Below are 22,696 nucleotides of genomic sequence, written 5' to 3'. Positions count from 1 at the left end.
AGCCTGGCCACTCCCCAGTCCTCCCTGGCCCCAACTTGGCCCAAGCTATGCTGCAGCCCCCCTCAGCTTTGCAGCCCCCTGTCACCCACTGCCTGCGTCCTCCCTCCCCCATGTAGGTGCAACACCACCACCAGAAATGCACCAACAGAAAGATCACTGACCACAGCCCACTGTTATCAGCTCACCCAACCCCCCGAGCAGCCCAGGCAGGAGGCAGGCGGTGGGGAGAGAGTAGGCACTGCAGGGCACGGACACACACACACGCATGCATGCAACACTCTCACCCGAGGACCTCACTTAGGGAAGAGGAACCCAACCCACAGCTGACTGAGCTGGATTCCAGGTTCCCTCCTTCATCTGTAATGCCCTATCGGGCTGACCTGTCGCACTGGCCTCTCCCCCATTGGCCCTGGGCACTGTCAGTCTCAGAGTCCTGGTTTCTTCCCCTCTCCTTGCTTTGGGTGTTGGGAGAGGGATTGGGCAACAGGGAGCCAATCATGTTCTCCGGCAGGACATTTAAAAAAAAAAAAATTAGCCAAAAAAGCCCCCAAAGAAGCCACGTGAAAAACGCCCTGTTGGGGTTAAGCCACATCTTAGATCCCTGTGACACTGTCTGCAGGGAGCCATGGCTGCAGTGAATCCTCTGAAAAGCTTCCGAGATGAAGCAACTTGCTCCATCTGTCTGAGTTTTTATAAGGATCCCGTGTTTTTAGATTGCGGGCACAGTTTCTGCCAAGCCTGCATCGCCCAGTGCTGGGAGGGATCGAATACAGCTGTCTCCTGTCCTCAGTGCAGAGAGACCTTTCCCCAGAGGACCCTCAGGCCGAACAGACAACTGGGGAACTTTGTAGAAATAGCCAAGCAGCTGAGTTTCCAAACAGCAGCAGGAGAAGGTTGGTGCAAGGTGCACCAGGAGCCTTTCAAACTCTTCTGTAACCAGGACCAAATGCTCATCTGTGTGATCTGCAGAGAGTCCCAGGCTCACCGTACTCACAGGGTGGTCCCCACAGAGGAGGCTGCCCAGGCCTACAAGGTAGGAATCTGCTGTGCAGGGTAATTACTTCGGTTTGGGCATGTTTGCAATTTGTATTACAATAGCTCCTAAAGGCACCGAGATCAGGGCCCTTGTTGTGCGAGGCTCTGTACAAACACACAGAGAGTCTAAACCAGTGGTCCCCAAATTTTTCCCCTCAGGCTCTCCCTTACCCTGGCTATGGCCCCCCACCCGCAGCTGCGGTTAGGAGCTGTGAGTGGGGCCACAGTCAGAGGCTGGGGCCACAGCTGTGGGGGTGTCTTGGGGTTGGAAGTGGGGCTGGGCCGGGAGTCGGGGGCTCAAACTGGGGTTGGGAGCAGAGCCAGGGTCAAGACTGGGGCTGGGAGTGGAGCTGGGGTAGGAGCCAGGGCCAAGGGGGCCATAGCAGATCTGAGTGGCACTCCCTTCCTGCCCCTTGTGGGGGCTGGCCTTGGCCCTGCCATGCTCCCTCAAATGTTCCTCCGTGCTCCAGTTTGGGGACCACTGATGTAAACAGTCAAGATAGACAAAGGCTGGGGATTCTGAAAGGTACTTAAGGTGTCTATACCCCAGATTTAAGTGGATAAATCTGGAGTTTAGGCACCTAAATGCCAGTTTTCGGCTCCACTGCAATCCCCAGAATTCCTGTAGGAGCCCAAAAAGAAAAGGAGGACTTGTGGCACCTTAGAGACTAACCAATTGATTTGAGCATAAGCTTTCGTGAGCTGCAGCTCACTTCATCGGATGCATAAAAGTGGAAAATGCAGTGAGGATGTTTTTATACACACAGAGCATGAAAAAATGGGTGTTTATCACTTCAAAAGGTTTTCTCTCCCCACCCACTCTCCTGCTGGTAATAGCTTATCTACAGTGATCACTCTCCTTACAATGTGTATGATAATCCACTTTTATGCATCCGATGAAGTGAGCTGCAGCTCACGAAAGCTTATGCTCAAATCAATTGGTTAGTCTCTAAGGTGCCACAAGTCCTCCTTTTCTTTTTGCGAATACAGACTAACACGGCTGCTCCTCTGAAACCTGTCATTATGGAGGAGCTCAGACTCACTCAGTGCCTGTGTATTCAGGGTACAACTTCTTTCAGTGCCTGTGTTTCTGTCTCTGGGCATGTGCACAGCTGCCCCCCATGGCATCTGGCTGCCTGTCTCCTGGCCACACCCAGAGCAATCCATGAGCTGGGGAAAACCAGGCATTCTGCTTCTCTCCTCTACGGGGCCTGATCTGGTGGGCATGCTCGGAGACAAATCAAAGGAGTGGGAGGGAAACAGAGGCACAGAAGCGGCAGTGACTTAACCAAGCTCACAAAGCAGCTCAGTAGGAGAGCCAGGAATTAAACCCTGGCCTCCCCATGCCCATCCTAGTACCCTAGCCACTCGACCACACCGCCTCTCATCACTCCTGTCATGCAGTTCTCTACCGTCACATTACCAACATGTCAGCACAGCTGCAGACTGGAGGCGTAGCGCCCCAGCTTGAGCATTTCACAGCTGATGACCGCTGCTTTCAGGCAAGCCACAGGAAAATAACACATGGTCAGCAGTGTTCTCAAGGAGTTTGTTCTCTGCTACTTTCTGTCGCATAAGGTGCCCTGAAAGATTTGTGTTTAAGAAACAAAGGTTAATCTGCGTAACTTTTTCCTCAAGGAAAAACCAGGATGATGAATTCCCGTTTTCCTGGGTTTGCTGAAGGATGGTCACTTCGCTGCTCCTGAAGCAGAAATCATGGGCGACAGGTATATGACGGGCCAGGGGAGGCAGAGCCCTGCGTGGCCCCCTCCACCCCCAGACTCCCTCTTGCTTCCTGCCGGGGATCTGCAGCTCTTCCCCCGCGGTTGGTCTGGGGGGGCCTCTGGCAGAAGGGGCTGGACTGGGGGTTAGCCTCCCTGAACCAGTGGCTCACGTCCTGCCCATACAACCTTTGAAGTTTTGCAACATTTTAGGGCCCATGAAGCCCAAGTGGACTGAAACCTTAAAAAACCTGCTGGACAGAGCAATCCCCTCGGGGCAGAATCCGCTGTGCTGTACGCCACGCTAGCTGTAAGGACAAAGTGGGCTGTAGTAGTGCCACAATAAGATTAAAGGAAGAAAATGGCTGATTCCCAGGACCATGTTGAACAAGCCCTTTCCCCCATGCCGAACAATCGAGCATAATATTTATGCACCTTGTGAGTGTGTTGGATTTTTAACCAGGAGTCTCTTTCTCCCAAGTGTTCATTAGGCACCGGAGTTTAATGTACTATTTTTTTTTAAAAGTGTGTTAAACATTCCTACCAAAACTCCCTTCCCTTTAAGTTGCTCAGCTTTAACTCTCTGATGTTCAGCTTTCTTCATATAGTTTTCTCTGTCATTGCATGGGAGCAGGGCACCCTACCCTACACTGCTGCAAAATGGATACGACTTCAACCCTTTGCCCTGCAGCACTTGGAGGATTCGCTGGATGCAAAGGGCTGTTCTAGACAGAGTCCCTAGGTCTCTATATTAGGTCTGGTGCCCCCAAAGGCCTCTCTCTTCCCTGGCAGCATGACATATACAGCATAGAAGGAAAGGAAGCAGGGCTGAGAATGGGGCCTGAGATGCCCAGCTGCCATGAAATGAATGGGAGCTGTCCTTTTAAATCCTCTCTCTGGCTCTGCAACACCTCACCCCCGGGGAATTACAGAAGAAGATCCTTCGAGCACATTTTCAAGAGCACCAACTGACTTTAGAGCCGAAGTCCCATTTGCAAAGGAGATTTAGGCCCGAATCCCCAAATGCACTTGGGTGTTGTGATGCTCAGCACTGCAATGCCTAACTTTTAGACACCTAGAAAATCACTAAGGACATAAGAACGGCTGCACTGAGTCAGACCAGTGGTCCATGTAGCCCAGTATCGTGTCTTCCAACAGTGGCCAATGCCAGGTGCCCCAGAGGAAATGAACAGAACCCGGCAGTTACCAAAGGATTAATTCCCTGTTGCCCAGTCCCAGCATCTGACAATCAGACAAGCCCTTACGGTTGCCGGCCTGTAATTGCCAGGATTTCCTCTGGAGCCTTTTTAAAAAAGCTGGCTTTCCATCAGCTATCCTCCGGTCATCTGGTACAGTTTGGAACAACAAATCCTGAATTAGGCATTTGGGGGGAGAGAGGCATCCACAAAAGCCAGCATGCTAGCTGGGGAGACTAGCCCGCCGGAGATACTGATGAGAGGGGTGTGTCCTAAGCCCCAACTCCCCCAGAGTTTGGTGTAGGAATGGGCCTGTCTCTGATCCACACCTGGGAACCCCTCTCCTGGAGTCGAGTGGCTTAGCTACCTAAGCTGTTTCATGCAAGATGGAGTTCTGCACCTGTGTTGCTCCGCACAACGTGGCCGGGGAAGAATCATAGAATCCTAGAATATCAGGGTTGGAAGGGACCTCAGGATGTCATCTAGTCCAACCCCCTGCTCAAAGCAGGACCAATCCCCAATTAAATCATCCCAGCCAGGGCTTTGTCAAGCCTGACCTTAAAAACTTCTGAGGAAGGAGATTCTACCACCTCCCTAGGTAACGCATTCCAGTGTTTGACCACCCTCCTAGTGAAAAAGTTTTTCCTAATATCCAACCTAAACCTCTCCCACTGTAACCTGAGACCATTACTACTTGTCCTATCCTCTTCTACCACTGAGAATAGTCTAGAACCTTCCTCTCTGGAACCACCTCTCAGGTAGTTGAAAGCAGCTATCAAATCCCGCCTCATTCTTCTCTTCTGCAGACTAAACAATCCAGTTCCCTCAGCCTCTCCTCATAAGTCATGTGTTCCAGACCCCTAATCATTTTTGTTGCCCTTCGCTGGACTCTCTCCAATTTATCCACAACCTTCTTGTAGTGTGGGGCCCAAAACTGGACACACTACTCCAGATGAGGCCTCACCAATGTCGAATAGAGGGGAACGATCACGTCCCTCGATCTGCTCGCTATGCCCCTACTTATACATCCCAAAATGCCATTGGCCTTCTTGGCAACAAGGGCACACTGCTGACTCATATCCAGCTTCTCATCCACTGTCACCCCTAGGTTGAAGACTTTCTTCATAACCATTAGCCTGGGGGTAGGGCACTCACCTTGTATGTGGGAGACTCCAGTTCAAGTTCTCCCTCTGCCTGGTGAGGAGAAGAGATTTGAGTCTCCCACCTCTCAAGAGTCAGTTGTGACATTGCCATGAGCACCGTCCTAGAGCAACTTGAGAGGGAGATGGAAAATCAATGGTAGTTGAGAACCCAACTTCATGAGACTTCTTTGAAAATCCCAGCTTCAGATAATGAAATCAGCACTGCAATGTATATAAATTGCACAGAGGACAGACACCTTAGCAGGTTGACCTTCCCCTCCACCCCAAACATTGTTTTTCTTGCCTCAGGAACAAATTCAAACCCAGTTGAACACACTGAAGCAAGAGAGAGGAGAACTTCTGGAGTGGAAACAGGATGCAGAGACGCAAAGCCAGGAATATCTGGTAGGTCCCCATTGTTATGGTCCAGAAGTTACATCAGTCAGGGGTGATATTTCTCTCTGTGGGGAGAGTGTCAGCCCTGGTCTACACGCAGCACTGCTTTGATTTAGCTATGGCTACATCTACACGGCACACCACTGGGGGCATCCTGTAGGGTATGTGTAGCCACACAGCACAGTGAGAAACAGGCTGTGTCCACACTGTCATGTGTAGCTACATGTGTGAATAAAAGACTCCAGCAGGGGGAGGCAGCAGAGCGGCCGGAGCCTTCCCCCACTCCCTGGAGCCTTTTCCTGTGGTGGGGAAAGGCTCTGGCACTGGGGAAGCAGCGGGACACTCAGTGTAGATGGGGGAGGCCCTGCTTGGGGGTGTATAGAGCCCTGTGTGTAGGGTTTATACCCAGAGGGTTCAGGCATATTGCAACTCTACTTGCTTAAGCCATGCCTCGCCATCTACACTGCTATTTATGCCCATGTTAGCGGGTGCATATAGTGTACGTCCTCTACACACCACCACAACATTTGTGTAGGACAGATGTACCTCAAATCACTTTTTAATGTAATGTCTTTGTTCTGGTGCAAGGCCCTCACAGGCAAACATTTTGAACCTAGTTTAATTTGACCCTAGTGTGGTGTGTAGGGTTCACCTTGTCCAGTTAAACTGAGATAAAATGTGCTAACTGGGAGCAAGGTCAAGCTCAGATCAGGGTTAGCTGTGATGTATTGGGGACCGAGAGACTTTGTCCGTTGGACCATATGAACTGGAACCATAAACTCACTGAACATTAAATCTCACAAAATGAGGGTCAATCCATCCTCATGATTGTATCCACCCATTATATACCACACCTGAACATACCTATTATATGAACAACGCACCCTCATGTCTCAATGTCTGTACTTTGACCCCTTAACCTCTTACCCCCAATCGGGGATATTGCAGAGTATGTATTCCTTACGCCACTCGATCTGAAACCGAACTTCGCTCCTCTTGATAATCCGTACATTATTCCCTGGTATCCAGAAACGTCTACTCCAGGGGTTCTCAAACTGGGGGTCGGGACCCCTCGGGGGGTCGCATGGTTATTACATGGGGGGTCGTGAGCTGTCAACCTCCACCCCAAACCCCGCTTTTCCTCCAGCATTTATAATGGTGTTAAAAATATTCAAAAGTGTTTTTAATTTATTAGGGGGGGTCACACTCAGAGGCTTGCTATGTGAAAGGGGTCGCCAGTAAAAAAGTTTGAGAACCACTGTTCTGCTCTGTACCGTTCACGTTTTTTTTAAACATCATCTTGATAACCTCAAGCACTTTGTCTCTTGTTGAGACACCCTTGCAGGGTGTGATCATGTTTATCTTTGTTTATCATCCCTCTGGGCTCATTCCTCCACTGGCTTCCAGTTTCAACTTAAAGCACTGATCTTATTCCCCACACATCCAGCTACAAACACTGATTTCAGGGGAGGTTTTCAAAGGCACGTATGGTGATTAGGTGCCTAATTCACATGGACTGTCAGTAGGACTTAGGCACCCAGTGGCTGTTTTGTATCTCAGAAATCTTCCTCCTGAATCTCCACCAGGCACAACTGGTTTCCTCTGGAACAGTGTAATTAACAGAATGCCAGATGAAACATGCAAAAACTGGAGAAGAAGCATTTTGCATGGTGTGTTTTGTAACTGGTGTTTTATGTGGATAACCAGCAGAACCCTTTCCTTCTTCAGTCTTCTCCACAACTCTTTGCCAATGTATTTCTGATTCTGAGTCAGACCTCCCCCCTTCCAACCTTTCTGCTATTGGAAGATTCTAGATGATCAACAGAATATACTAAGCCACTCAGACCTGAAAACTCATCATTTTAGAGAGATTGGGTGCCATTTTCAGAAGTGCCTAAGTGATTTTGGAGCCTAGGGTTAACAATTTTGCAAGTGGCTAAGGGCCAGATTCTCAAAGGTATTTAGGGGCTTAAAATGCAGGGAGAGCTGTCCTATTTTCAAAAGTCACTTTCAAAGAAACTTAGGCTCCTTAGCATCCAAAGTGACCTTTTGAAAATGGGAACTGGAGGCGTACGTCCCGAAGGCACTTCGGAACATGTTGTTCATTCAGGCCAGCTGAGAGACTGTCAGGCATATTCTCCTGAAATCTCAACCATGTGTTTGTAGTAGGTTGATATGAAAAGAGGGCTCTAAGAACTGTTCCTATCAGGGACATGGGGAGAGTCTGGGATGTCCAACTTTCTCATTTGTGAAAACCGGATGCTGAGCACCGGAACCTGCCCTGTGCCCTGCCGCCACTTTCCCTCGAGGCCCCGCCCCCCACTCCTCTGTCCCTCTCCCACTGTCGCTTGCTGCTCTCTCCACCTCCCTCCCCCTGCCAGCTGAGCAGAGCTCTAGGGGTGTGGTGGAGGTGACTGGGGCAGGGTGGGAGAGGGAGAGCCACGCTCCAGGGGTGGAGGGGTGATTGGAGCAGGATGGGGGAGATGCCGCTACTTTTCTCCCCCCCATGGAGCCATCCCTGAGTGCTCCTCCAGGCTCCAGCAGCAGCTGCTGCTCGTCTCGCCCTCTGGTGGTGGAAGCCTGTTACTGTGGGTAACCGGACTTCTCATGTCCAGTCAGCAGTGCCGACCGGACACTGCCAGGTTTCCCTTTTGACTGGACTTCCCAGTTGAAAACTGGACATCTGGCAACCCTTGTCCTTGATCTGTCCTTTCCTGTTTGTGTCCCTTCATTATAGGGAAAGATAGAAGCTGAGAGGCAGAAGATCATGTCTGAATTTGAGCAACTGCGGCAGTTCCTGGATGAGCAAGAGCGACTCCTGCTGGCCCAACTGGAAGAGCTGGACAAGGAAATTGTGAAGATACAGGATGAAAATGTCACCAAACTGTCTGAAAAGATTTCCCGTCTCGGTGACTTGATCAGTGAGATAGAAGAGAAGTGTCAGCAGCCAACAAGTGAATTCCTGCAGGTGAGACAGAGACACCCAGATCCCTGCCCAGGGAAGGGAGAGATTCTGATTGATTAGCTTTGGAGTTTATTAAGTTCTTGGAGAGGTCCTACTCCACAATGGAGACTGTCAGTGTGTCCTTCAGCGAAGTGAGGGAAAACAAAATGTGACATTTCTAATATTTCCAATGTGGAAACAGTTTTGCTGTTTTAAAGGCAGATGGTTCAGGCCTTTTTGAGACATCCTGTGTAAGCCCCTTCATTTTCAGTTTAAACGAATTTTTACCAAAAAATTTCTGGGTTTTACAAAAAAGTATTATTGAGGTTTTTCTGATTTTCATCCTACTTTTTTATCATTCAAATATATACAAAAAACTTGTTTAATTAAGAAAATACAATACATTGCATGAGATCTCTGTATTCCGATAATACATTAGTCTGTGTGTATATGCACAGCTGCCTGCTGAAGAAAGAACGTATTGTCTAGCAGATGCACACAATAAACCAACAGGCACGCACGCAAGCTCTGAAGTGCGTGTGCGTCTGAACCGACTGATAAATCACACGCCCACCAAGTACACATTTCAAACTGTTAGTGGACAATGGGTTCAAGATTTGACGCACTAAAATGGGAAGAAAATGAAAATCTACCTCAGAATACGTTTCAGAACACAAGGAAGTATTCAAAAGGGCTAAAGAAACAACAACAGGAGAGAAGGATGAAGCTGCGCGTATGCGCTGCAAATGGTGTGGCCCAATTATCGAAGGTGAATATTTATAGACTAATCGTTCTAAGCAAAGCTTTTGCTACGGTCTCCCACAGCATTCTTGCCAGCAAGTTAAAGAAGTATGGGCTGGATGAATGGACTAGAAGGTGGATAGAAAGCTGACTAGATTGTCGGGCTCAACAGGTAGTGATCGATGGCTCCATATCTAGTTGGCAGCCAGTGTCAAGCAGAGTGCCCCAAGGGTCAGTCCTGGGGCCGGTTTTGTTCCATATCTTCATTAATGATCTGGAGGATGGTGTGGATTGCACCCTCAGCAATTGCACCTGCAGATGACACTAAACTGGGAGGAGGGGTAGATATGCTGGAGGGCAGGGATAGGATACAGAGGGACCTAGACAAATTAGAGGATTGGGCCAAAAGAAATCTGATGAGGTTCAACAAGGACAAGTGCACTTAGGACAGAAGAATCCCAGGCACTGCTACAAACTAGGGACCGAATGGCTAGGCAGCAGTTCTGCAGAAAAGGACCTAGGGGTTACAGTGGACGAGAAGCTGGATATGAGTCAACAATCTGCCCTTGTTGTGAAGAAGTCCAACGGCATTTTGGGCTGTATAAGTAGGGGCATTGCCAGCAGATTGAGGGACGTGATCATTCCCATCTATTCGGCATTGGTGAGACCTCACTTGGAGTACCGTGTCCAGTTTTGGGCCCCCCGCTACAAGAAGGATGTGGAAAAATTGGAAAGAGTCCAGCGGAGGGCTACAAAAATGATTAGGGGGCTGGAGCACATGACTTATGAGAAGAGGCTGAGGGAACTGGGATTGCTTAGTCTGCAGAAGAGCAGAATGGGGGAGGATTTTTTGATAGCTGCTTTCAATTACCTGAAAGGGGGTTCCAAAGAGGATGGATCTAGACTGTTCTCAGTGGTAACCAGATGCCAGAACAAGGAGTAATGGTCTGAAGTTGCAGTGGGGGAAGTTTAGGTTGGATATTAGGAAAATCTTTTTCAGTAGGAGGGTGGTGAAGCACTGGAATGGGTTACCTAGGGAGGTGGTGGAATCTTCTTCCTTAGAGGCTTTTAGGGTCAGGCTTGACAAAGCCCTGGCTGGGATGATTTAGCTGGGGAGTGGTCCTGCTTTGAGCAGGGGGTTGAACTAGATGACCTCCTGAGGTCCCTTCCAACCCTGATATTCTATGATTCTACACCAGTAACCTGTTTGTTCAAATGAAACGTTTTATTTGGGGATTTCAGATATATTGTTTTCTTAAACTCAGGGGGGCCCTTGTGCTTTGAGTTCTGTTTTAGTTCTGCAGCAAACCACAGGGATGAACAGAATTCAAAGCATTCATCTACTGAATACTTTTTCTCCCTGTCTTTCCATCCACCAAAACAAACCCCGATATTTAACCAGAAAACTTAATAGTTTTCTGCACTGATTTGCACCTGTTTTTATTGTGGTAATAAACACTGATAAAATCCCAGGAAAAATTAACTAAAATAAAAACTGAAAATGAAGGGCCCTAACGATATGAAAGCAATAAAAGGCACAACTCCACTTTCTAGGAAGTGAGAGATTAGGAAAGCAAAGTTCTTTGCAGGGCCTATTAAGAAATGAGAATGAATCCAGCTTCCAGAACTGCTGAGCAGAATTGCATACATGCAGAAAGGCAAACACTTTGGACACAGCAGTTGCATGTGGCAGTCAAGGATTCATGCGTCTGATCAGTCTGTTTGAGCAAATGCCATAGAATTTAGAAGGAGAAAACCCACAGTCATGGTGTGTGCTTAGGGGTCCCATTCCATCGAAATCTGTGAATGGACTTTTGAAGTTGCGAACAGCAGAGAACTGCATCTCGAGCTCAACTAGGGATGGCAAAGCAAATCCCCTGCAGAGCAGAAGCGATCCGCATCTTGTGGCACTTGGGACTGAACTCTTTCTCTTTTCTAGGACATCAAAAGCACCTGGAGCAGGTACGTGACTCCTTCCCACTCCCCCTCACGCGTCGTGGTGCTAGAAGGGGACTTTCCCCCCAGGGTCAGATTTTGCAGGGCATTTAGTCACCTGAGACGTAGCTAGGCACTTGGTGGGGTTTTCCAAAGCAGCTAAGCGAGTTAGGCACCTCCCATTGTGATCAGTGGCAGTTGGGAGCCTGACTTGGTTAGGTGCTTTTGAAAATCCCAGGAGGCACCTTTAAAAATCAAGCCTTAAGTGACTTGCCCAAGGTCATGCAGGGAGGCTGTGGCAGAGCAGGGAGTGGAACATAGGTTTCCAGAGTCCTACAGCAACCCCTTAACCACTGGAGCATCCTTTCCCATGAGATTAGGCCCTTCTCTCTGAGGGGCAGCCTGTGGACCCCTTACTCTCTTTAACTCCCATTGGAGGAGCTAGGCATTTAAAAACTCCAGTGAGGAGATGAATTGTCTCACCAGTGGGAGTTAGAGGCTCTCATTGAGCCCACAAGAGAGCAGCCTCTGGTAGCTCATTCTCAAGAAAGAAAAGATTTAGGGTGTTTCCCCCTTCTCCCCCCCCCCCCCAGGTGTGAGAAGGTGAAGTTCGAGAAACCAATGGCTGTGCCACAGGATGTGAGCGAGAGAGTTGGCGTCTCTTCCCAAAGAAATGTTTGTCTACAGGAGGCTCTGAAGAAATTCAGAGGTAACTTAACAGTTATTTGGGCTCATGATATGGCGATGGCACATCGAGATGTGCCTCTGACTGTGGAAGGAGATGGACTCTGGCCTATTAGTTCTCAGCTCGTCACAGCTAGACGTCTGTGGGTGGGATGGGGAGGGCTCAGGGCTGATGCCAGTTTGCCAGGCCTCCACTTGGATTGTCTCAGACCCAACCATGGGTGTCAAAATTGGCCACTCAGCATTTCAGAGACACACAATCACCAGATGTTTTAGAAAATGTTGAATTTCACCTCCATGGCTGGGATTTTTCGAGGGACCTAAGGGATTTAGGCCCCATCTCTCTCTGACTGTCAATGGGAGTTGGCCACCACGTGGCCTCAGCCCTTTTGAAAATCCCAGACTCTGTACCTCAAGTTCCTCCATCTTGAAAAAGGAGGAAATAATGGCCAACCTACCTTGTTGTGCTAATTAGTGAATGCCACCGAGTGCTTTGAGATCGTTGGAGTAAGGCAGGAGATGGACAATATATTTTGGACGATGATTTCACTTTAGTTTGGTCTCACTGGAAAGGTCTCCCCATTCCGATCTGCCTCTCGTTCTGTGGTCTTTTCCTTTGGGCTGTCTCTCAGAATTACAGCACGGTTCCATGCCGTGCTGCGACAGCCATGTCAGCCCCAGGATATTAGACAGGGTGGGGGAGGTCATAGCTTTTATTGGACCAACTCCTGTTGGTGACAGAGACAAGTTTTTGAGCTACATGGACCTGAAGAAGAGCTCTGAGTAAGCTCCAAAGCTGGTCTCTCTCAATCACGGTTACATTAATTAACGGTAGAAATGTCACCAGAGTCAAGACAACATGAAATCACCTCTCTTCCAATCCTTCCTTTCTCTTGAGACCCGGCCCTATGAACTGAGCTCAAATGCAGAGAGAAAGGGTATGGGCTAGATTCACAAAAGGACTTGGGGTGAGGGGGTCTACTTGCCATTTTAGGCACCTCAGTCCCAGAATTAGACCACACTGGGATTCACAAAGACCCCCACTTAGCTGCAACCAAACCTTGTAGGTGCCTAAAATTCCTCATCATCTCTATTTTTGCGGTATTTTTGTCACCCACTGGGTAACAACGTTGCATATTGGGAAACTGAGGCATATATAGGCTTCATTAAAAAATTGAAAAAAATCCCAGTTTCTCACACCCTCCTAACAGTACCTCCTTGATGCCTGGCGGGAACCATGGGGAATTTCCTGCTCAGCTTCAGCCAACAGGCAGCTCCCCAGGACTGACACTCAGGGCCCACCCCAGCCAGGCTACTGGGGAGCATGAGAAATGGTCCTAGCCTCCCCCAGGGCTGAGCTCTGCCCGTAAGGGTCTGTCTGCACTGCAGAGTGAACCCTGGGGCTCAGCACCCAGGTTAGCCTGGGCTGGGTGCAAGGAGCCATGCTGCTGAGCCTGACCTCACTTACTGGGTCCTCACGGGTGCTGCTGTGGCTCTAGGACTCTGGGAGCACATCCCCTGGCTGACCAGCTATTCTGAGTTTCTTTCCCAGTGATTCGTGGGGTACCCGGTCTGTCTTTCACAGGCGAATTGGGGGAAAGGCACTGGAGGGCTATTTTCCCTCAGGTCAAGCTGGCAGTGGCATTCGGGGGGAGGCTTTTCACCTTCCTCCGCAGCATGTGGCTGCGGGTGATGTGCCAGGATTATCTGGGGGTATCTCACCGAATCATTTCCCTGCATTGCGGGGGCCTCGGGCACTGGTGACCCTCGGTGCCTCCTCTTCTCTGCCTGTGGCACATCATAGCACGGTCGGCTGTAGGCTGTCAGGCTTTGGGCTAATATTGGTTGTTGCGTTAGGTGGGTGCTGGGTGGAGTTGGTGGCCTGTGATATACGGGGGTCAGATTAGATGACCTGATGGTCCCTTCTGGCCTCAGACTCTCTCACTCTCAGCACTGGAGTGGTTTAGCCTGCACAGAGGTGCCGACTTCCCCAGTTCCCAAGAGGGTGCTTGACTGTTGCTCTGCCCCGGGCCCCACCCCCACTCCACCCCTTCCCCCAAGCCCCCACCCCTGCCCCATCTCTTCCTGCCCCGCTCCATTCTGCCCCCTTCCCTGCCTCTTTCTGCCCCCACTCCTCCCTCTTCCCCCCCCCCCCCGCCCCAGAACCTCCTGCCCACCGCTGAACAATGGATCCGTGGCAGGAGGAAGGCGCTGGGTGGGACGGGGAGGAGCTGATCGGCGGGTGGGAGGTGCTTTGGGTACTTAACACTCTCCTCCTGCCTCTCTCTCCCCTCGTGCAGTGCAGGCCACTCCGGATCCAGACCTGGGGATTCCCTGTTCAGTCGTGTCCACAGATGAGAGTGTGATACAGAAATACCAAGACACGGGATATTTAGTGACACAGAACAGGTTTTACCCTGCTGCCTGTGTGCTGGGCTATAAGGGCTTCACCTCAGGGAGGTGTTACTGGCAAGTGGAAGTGGGGAACAAACGTAATTGGGTTTTGGGCATTGCCAAAGAGTCTGTGATACATGAGGGAGCGAAAAGCCGTACACCAGAGGAGGGGATCTGGGCTTTGCAGAGTACAGGGAATGAGTACTCGGCCCTCACCTCCCCTGAGACTGCTCTGGCCCTACCTCGTAGCCCCAGTAACATTGGGCTTTATCTGGATTATGAAGGGGAGGAAGTTACATTTTATGACGTTACATCTTCCGGCAGAGAGACGATCTTTACTTTCACATCCTCTTTCCCTGGGAAGATCATCCCCTTCTTTGGGAGCCGGCGTGTAGAATTTGAGTTCACTGGTAAGCATACCGTTATGTGTTCACTGGCCGACATATTGTTAATCCCTGTGACAGAGGAGTAGGGATCACTCAATATGAGCTATCTAAAGTAGAGCAAAGACATAGGTAATATATAAATTACAGCTATCACACTTTGCCATTCTAATCACAGTCTTGCCAGCCTGAAGCATTCAAAAAGTGTGTCAGGCCCCCCAGAATCATGAGATTGGCTGCAACATCTTTTTAAATATTGTGTCATTTTCTTTGCCGTCTGGTTTCCCAGCTTTTGGGGTGTTCTTGTTTCCGATTTTCAATCTTTGCTACACAAATGTGAAGGCAGGAAATTTATCTGTAATATAATCTGAGGTTGCCTTGCAATCTACCTACTCCAGCTGCTGGGACTTTAAGAAAAACACCAAGTGCTGCGAGACTCACAATAAAATGATGAGAGAGGACAAGACTTACTTGCTTAGCATTATACTGGTGACAGGAGTTTCCTGACCCTCTTACATGCCTGTCTCTGTAACTCTGTGATCCTCCAGGCACACAAAAACTGGCCAACCAGGAGCCACTCTCAGGGTCACAGCAGAGCCCGCCTGTCTTAGGGCAGGTCTACACTTAAAATACTGCAGCAGAACAAATGCACCGGTGCTGCTCCGCCGCTGTAATGCTTAAGTGAAGACGCTCCTGTGCCAACAGGAGAGCTTCTCCCATCAGTGTAGTTAATCCACCTCTGAGAGGTGGTAGCTATGTCCAGGGGAGAAGCTCTCCCGTCAACGTACCGCTGTCTACCCCAGGAGTTCAGTCGGTACGACTGCGTTCACTGAGGGGTGTGGATTTGTCACAGCCCTGAGCGATATAGTTCTACCAATGGAAGTTTATAGTGTAGACCTGGCCTAAGTTCTGACTCATTTCAGGTCATCCATCAAAGTCCTCTGCTCTTTACTTCTGAATATAAAAACCATAGTGGGGTTTCCCTCTCCCTCCTATTCCCCAGCTCAATGCTCCTATTTTGCTCTGTTTCGTTATTTGGATGCTGTAGATTCAGATGAGTAAATTCCCAGAATAAAGTTTATTTCAATCTTCTGGTCTTGGACTTTGTCACAAGGGTATTAGATCTGTACGGCTCTGTCCTGAAAGGCTAGACAGACCCACCAGCAAATGCCTTGAAGGGGCTTGAAGAAAAGCAGCTGGGTAACTGTAAGCGAAAGCTCTAAAAGCAAAGAAATCCACCTTGATTACCATGCACATTGTAGGGAGAGTGGTCACTTTGGATGAGCTATTACCAGCAGGAGAGTGAGTTTGTGTGTGTGGTTTTTGGAGGGGGGTGAGGGGGTGAGAGAACCTGGATTTCTGCAGGAAATGGCCCACCTTGATTATCATGCACATTGTGAAGAGAGTTGTCACTTTGGATGGGCTATTACCAGCAGGAGAGTGAGTTTGTGTGTAGGGGGCTGGAGGGTGAGAAAACCTGGATTTGTGCTGGAAATGGCCCAACTTGATGATCACTTTAGATAAGCTATTACCAGCAGGACAGTGGGGTGGGAGGAGGTATTGTTTCATGATCTCTGTGTGTATATAATATCTGCTGCAGTTTCCACAGTATGCATCCGATGAAGTGAGCTGTAGCTCACGAAAGCTCATGCTCAAATAAATTGGTTAGTCTCTAAGGTGCCACAAGTCCTCCTTTTCTTTTTAGTGAAGAGAAAGAGATGGTTCTGTGTAAAACCTGAAGAGGGCATCTGGGCTCTGAGATTCTGCTGGAACCAATTCCAGGCTCTCACCTACCCACAGACTTCTGTGACTCTGAGCATAAGACTCACAAAGATCAGGGTTTATCAGAGCAAGTGGCACTTTACGATGCTGATAACAAGACCCCAATCTTCATGTTCAATTATTCTTTCACTGAGAAAATCTTCCCTTTCTTTTCTCTTCAGCCTCCGAGATCATACCTTAAAACTGTGCCCCGGAAAGCCAATAAATGGATTTCATTGGGTGTCATTTTTTCCCTACTGTTTACACAAGTCTCCAAGTTACGAAACTGGAAAGAGAGAGGATTTGAGCAACATTAAAAGAAAGACTCAGATTCACAAAGGGACTTAAGCAACTAAGGCCTGGTCTACACTACAGAGTTAGGTCGAAGTCTGGCAGCTTAAACGCCGACCTAATAATGTCAGCGTCCAGACTACAGTGTACCTCCCACCGACCTAACTCGCCTGCTACGTCGAATGAATAACTCCCCCTCCAAGAGAGGTCCGGCGCTTACGTCAACATAGTTAGGTCAACGCAGTGGCAGTGTATACGCTGCGTTGTCTACATCAGCTTAAGTGGCCTCCAGGAGGTGTCCCACAATGCCCCATTGTGACCCACTCTGGTCACTGTTTTGAACTCTGCTGCCCATCAGCCAGGGTCACAGGAACAAGCCCCTCCTGTTTAAGGACTGGGAGTTTTTGAAATTCCATTTCCTCTTTGCTCTGCATGGAGAGCTCACCTAGCAACTGCCCAGCTGAGCAGGCTCCAGGCTCCCAATGCTCTGCTGCCGGCACCGCTCAGGGGGTGGTGGAGCTCCTGGGTCTGTGGGGAGGAGAGGCTGTGCAGGCCCGGCTCTCATCCAGCGTAGAAATGTGGACGTCTATGAGCAGATTGCTCGGAGCATGGGGGAGAAGGGCTAGAAGAGGGTCCCGCAGCCCTGCCATGTGACAGCCACGGAGCTGCGCCAGGCGTATCAGGAGGCGAGGGAGGGAAGCAGTCGCTCTGATGCGGCTACACAGACATGCTGATTTGACAAGGAGCTGCATGCTGTCCTCTGCGGTGATGCCGTGCCACCCCCGAGCCCCATGGCTACCGGAGGAGTTGGAGTCATGGGCCACCGCAGCCAACCCTGAGGATGAGAATGGGAGACAGGCGAAAGGGGGGTTGATTTTCAGATTCAGGGCTTAAATTCAGCTGGAGCTGTCCGGAGTGGAACTCGGGTAAATATTTTCAACCCCGATGGAGTTTTTATCGCATATTGGAGGAGGGCATGGGGGGTTCCGCGAAATACACTACAAGAATTTAAACCCTGATCAGATTAAACTCTGTGTTCTAATCTGTAATGGACTGAGACTAATAAAGAAATAACACCTCCTTCATTCTGGGGTTTACAAACACTCGCCCTGAGGTTTAATGCTGTAGAACACATTTCCCAATCACAGAGGTACTTTATTTGTGTCCAAATTTAAAATAGAAATGTCACACTCCTAGCAAATGGTGACAGGAATGCCCCCATCTGTCATAACGCGCTGCCCCTGGACCAGACCATGAGGAAAGGGAGAGGTAGCATTACTGTGATAGGGGAACCCCCATCATCGTGCTCTGTTACCCCTGGGCCAGGAGATGGGGAAAGGTAGAGGATGGGGAAAGGTGACAGGTAGCAAGTTGCGATGGGAGTGCTCCCTCTGGACGGCAGGATGGGGAAAGGCAAAGGCAGCAAATTGTTTCATGGCAGTAAAAGGGAGAATAGAGATGTCAGTAGCAACTACAGGTCACAAATTGTGCAGGCAGCAGTTCGTAGCGTTGAACTAACAACTTAAAATGCCTTGTTCCAAAATTTTAAGTAACATTTAACTTTTAAACGCCTGAACAGCAAATGTAACTTTTCTTGTCTGCAGAGTAAACACTGGCATTTTTGTCTGTTTGAATAATCAAAGTGGTGCTTTCCGTGCCTTCTTGGCTGCAAAGATTTGAACTGCTTCCTGCTGGAACTTCCACCGTCTGGGCCAGCTCATGCTCTGTTGAGATGGTTGCAAGGCCGACCAGCCTCTCCTGTGTTATTGTGGAGCACAGATGAGTTTTTATTAACTGCAGCTTGGAGAAGCTGCGTTCTCCACTGGCAACTGCTACAGGAAGTGTTAGAAGTATGCACAGAGCAACAAAAGCATTTGGAAAGAGGTGGGTCATCTTCTTTGTGCACATATATTCCAGGACAGCCTTTGGAGTTGATCTTGAAAGGGCTTTCAGTTCATCACCTAAATCACTCGCATCAATATCGCGCATGTCATCATGTGTCAACACTGTCTCTAGTGCCCTGTATTGCTGGTGTAGGTCTTCTTCAGGGACAGTGAGGAGTTTTGGAATATCATACAACATCCCAAACATACTGCTGTGTTCCTTGAGCTGCATGAAATGTTCTTCAATTGACTGTATAGCACAATCTAGCACCTCGTTAAAGAATTCAACTTTGAATTGTTGTTTGGGGTCTCTGATGGGATTATCCCGTGCCTCGTCATCAAAATGTCTTCTTCTGCGGTGACTCTTGTATCCTTGAATGGGTGGGAAAATAGCTTCAGTGTCAAGTTCCTCTAACAACTTCTCTGCACTTTTCAAACATTTTGAAATCCCTCATCTGAGCAATAAAACTGTAGGTATGACTTTGTTTTGTCCAGTTGTTCCATTGCTCCAGATATGTCAAGGTCAACACCTTGGAGTCTCTTGCTTACAACATTTATTTCACACATTATGTCATGCCACAACACTAAGCTACACAGAAATTTGAAGTTATGTATGTTTCTGGTGATTCCATTTCCCTCTGCCACTGTTCTCCCACAAACAGTTCCTGTCACAGCATTATCCTCCATAATAGCAACTATGGCATCATCTATCTTCCCAATTTGGTGTTTGATAGGCTTTATCGCCTCCACTCAACTTTCCTATTGTGTGGCTGTCACGGAGTCCCTGGGTGATGCTCTGGAACTGCTCCCTACGAAGCCAGTCAGGACTCTGGGGAAGTCTCCTTTCTGGGAGCAGACTGTCTGCAGGACACACAGCTCACACAGCTTCCACCTTCCTGGATCTGACCTCAGAGCATTCAGCATCCTCTGCCACACCGTGCGCTTCCCACAGCGAGTCCGCCCAGGCAGGCTCCTGGGGAAGCCAGAGGGTCCTGCACTCCAACTCCGCAGTCAGATGTGACTCTCAGCCCGCCAGTAAAACAGAGGTTTATTAGACGACAGGAACACGGTCTAACACAGAGCTTGTAGGTGCAGAGACCAGGACCCCTCAGCCGGGTCCATTTTGGGGGGCAGTGAGCCAGACAACCACGTCTGTACTTCACTCCATGTCCCCAGCCAGCCTCAAAACTGAAACTCCCTCCAGCCCCTCCTCTTCTGGGCTTTGTCCATTTCCCGGGCCAGGAGGTCACCTGATTCCTTTGTTCTCCAACCCTTTAGTTCTCACCTTGCAGGGGGGAAGGGCCCAGGCCATCAGTTGCCAGGAAACAGGGTGTTGGCCATTCTCTGTGTCCAGACCCCTGCACATACCTGCCCTCTAGGGCTCTGCAACAATCATATGCCCTTATCCCACCACCTAGATACTTAAGAACTGCCTAGGGGAAACTGAGGCACCCCCACAATATTCAGAGGAAACACTACGAACAGTCCCGCTTCGTCACAGTGGCACACAGTGGTTTCAGTATCAGAGAGGATGTTCCCAGATGTTGCTTCAAAATTTGCCATCGATGAGTTGATGCCGAGAAAAATACATAGACGCTTTGAATTACATTAAAAAATTCAGCAGCCTCACTAGAAGCTGATGCTGCATCACTGACCACCAAATTCAATGAATAAGAACTGCATGGGACAAAAAAAGCTCGAGGGTTTAACTCTCGGATCCGTGTCTGCACTCCTCTGTTCTTTCCTCTCATGTTGGCACCATTATCGTAGCCCTGACCTCTCATGTCAGCTATCGCAATTCCCATATCTTCCAGCTTTTTAAGAAGCACATCTGTCATACCAGCTCCTGTGGTATCATCAATGTCAATAAATTCTAGAAAATGCTCTCTGACAGTCACCATTGCAGGGACATTTTCACTAGGTTCTGTTGTTGTTACAAAACGCACCATTAAAGTCATTTGTTCTGTATGGCTGATGTCAGGTGTGCAGTCCAGAATAACAGGGTAATATCTTGCTGACTTCAGATCTGCCACCATCTTCTGTTTGACTTTTGTTGCCAGTAACTGTATGATCTCATGTTGAATTGTTTTTCCAAGGTAGTGGTGTGTACACGTTTCTTGGGTGGTGACACTTCTTAGCTGCTTCTGGAATACAGCATCAAACTCAGCCATCAGCTCCACAATTTTAAGATCAGTTAAGGTTAATTTCCATTGTTTGGCACATACAGCTGATCTGAAGTGCCACACAGTGCTAGGTTTTGGGTAGCAAGCATTCTCACAATGGCAATGAGCCTTTTTCACAACATTTTGCCAGTAAAGAGACTCTGATGCAATCTTCTCTTGATGCTGATCATCTATGGTGGCCTTTAACCTTTAGTCTCATCTCATGCTCTTTCCACCTATGGAATGCTCTCTGGTGATTTGCTGCCTTCTCATGGCATGCCAGATTTCTAGCCAGATTTTTCCAGTCCTTTGTTTCTGCAGAACCCAATGTGGCTGGAACATTAGACGGAAAGAGTTTGCAACAAAACCAGTATGCAGCATTCTGGGTTTTTGAGTACATAAGCCATGGCCTCTCCACTTTGTCACCATTGGGGATTTCACACCAGTAAAGTGTTGGATGGAAACTTCTCTTTTCATTGTCTTTGGGGAACATGAAGTTTTTCACTTGTTGAGGCCAATGCAGTACAAGGAGGTCCCTCGGGCTACTGCTCAAGTGGGTCCACAGTCCTGGATCATCTAGACTTAAGGAACTAAACTCAGGAGCAGCTGTTTCTTGTGCCTCCACCACACTTTTCTCTGATCTACACTTTTCTTCAGGAATGTGCATGGTTACATCCATTTGAGATGGAGATAGGGATGCTGCAGTAGCTGCCAGGTCACCTGCACTCCGACTAACTGGAAGATCAGGCATCTCCTCACCACTCACATCCTCACTGGGGCCGGAAGGCTCACCGTGAACATTTGTGTCTGTGTATCTCAGGAGAGCTCCTTCCTGCTTAGATAGAAAAGCTTCCTTCACTTTCTTTCTTTTTCTGAGTGCTGCCCCAGAGGGGCGTTTTCTTCTTTCACTCATGACTGCTGTTCTGTGCCAGCTATAGTGGCCTTCAACACTCAGTGGAAGGGGACAAATAAGCAGGCTGGTAACAGGCCTGAGTGAGGGAAGATATCAGCGTCTTAAGGGCCAGTTAGGCCCTTAAAGAAAAGGAGTACTTGTGGCACCTTAGAGACTAACCAATTTATTTGAGCATAAGCTTTCTTGAAAGCTACAGCTCACTTCATCGGATGCATTCAGTGGAAAATACAGTGAGGAGATTTATATACACACAGAACATGAAAAAATGGGTGTTATCTTACACAATGTAAGGAGAGTGATCACTTAAGATGAGCTATTACCAGCAAGAGAGCGGGGGTCGGGGCGGGGGGGAGAAAACCTTTTGTAGTGATAATCAAGGTGGGCCATTTCCAGCGGTTAAGAGGAACATCCGAGGAGCAGTGGAGGGGAGGAAATAAACATGGGGAAATAGTTTTACTTTGTGTAATGACCCATCCATTCCCAGTCTCTATTCAAGCCTACGTTAATTGTATCCAGTTTGCAAATTAATTCCAATTCAGCAGTCTCTCGTTGGAGTCTGTTTTTGAAGTCTTTTTGTTTTAATATTGCAACCTTTAGGTCTGAGATCGAGTGACCAGAGAGATTGAAGTGTTCTCTGACTGGTTTATGAATGTTATAATTCTTGACATCTGATTTGTGTCCATTTATTCTTTTACGTAGAGACTGTCCAGTTTGACCAATGTACATGGCAGAGGGGCATTGCTGGCACATGATGGCATATATCACATTGGTAGATGTGCAGGTGAACGAGCCTCTGATAGTGTGGCTGATGTGATTAGGCCCTATGATGGTGTCCCCTGAATAGATATGTGGACACAGTTGGCAATGGGCTTTGCTGCAAGGATAAGTTCCTGGGTTAGTGGTTCTGTTGTGTGGTGTGTGGTTGCTGGTGAGTATTTGCTTCAGGTTGCGGGGCTGTCTGTAGGCAAGGACTGGCCTGTCTCCCAAGAGTTGTGAGAGTGATGGGTCGTCTTTCAGGATAGGTTGTAGATCCTTGATGATGCGTTGGAGAGGTTTTGGTGACAATCGGAAAACGATGAGGGGGAAACAGGTGACAAGCCTGAGCGGGCAGAGCA

General features: G+C 48.8%; 1 protein-coding gene across 1 annotated transcript; it reads left to right on the top strand.

Moving 5' to 3' along the window:
• The first annotated feature begins 604 nt into the window (after nt 1–604).
• On the top strand, nt 605–14,787 carry LOC311530869 (zinc finger protein RFP-like). The gene is made up of 6 exons (XM_084647851.1): nt 605–1,033; nt 5,404–5,499; nt 8,228–8,458; nt 11,115–11,137; nt 11,704–11,819; nt 14,095–14,787. The coding sequence occupies exons 1-6, from the start codon at nt 626–628 to the stop codon at nt 14,658–14,660; spliced, it is 1,440 nt and encodes a 479-aa protein (XP_084503977.1). The 5' UTR covers nt 605–625; the 3' UTR covers nt 14,661–14,787.
• Nucleotides 14,788–22,696: the final 7,909 nt, after the last annotated feature.

This window comes from Lepidochelys olivacea (assembly GCF_965140295.1).
Source record: "Lepidochelys olivacea isolate rLepOli2 genome assembly, chromosome: 14".
NCBI lineage: Eukaryota > Metazoa > Chordata > Testudines > Cheloniidae > Lepidochelys > Lepidochelys olivacea.
The sequence above is the reverse complement of the archived record's forward strand: the minus strand, read 5'-3'. Positions and strand labels throughout refer to the sequence as shown.

Coding starts and splice junctions, on each gene's coding strand:
- LOC311530869 (XM_084647851.1), top strand. CDS start 626: ATGGCTGCAGTGAATCCTCTGAAAAGCTTCCGAGATGAAGCAACTTGC. Junction 1,034..5,403: donor AGGCTGCCCAGGCCTACAAG/GTAGGAATCTGC, acceptor TTCTTGCCTCAG/GAACAAATTCAAACCCAGTT. Junction 11,138..11,703: donor ATCAAAAGCACCTGGAGCAG/GTACGTGACTCC, acceptor CCCCCCCCCCAG/GTGTGAGAAGGTGAAGTTCG.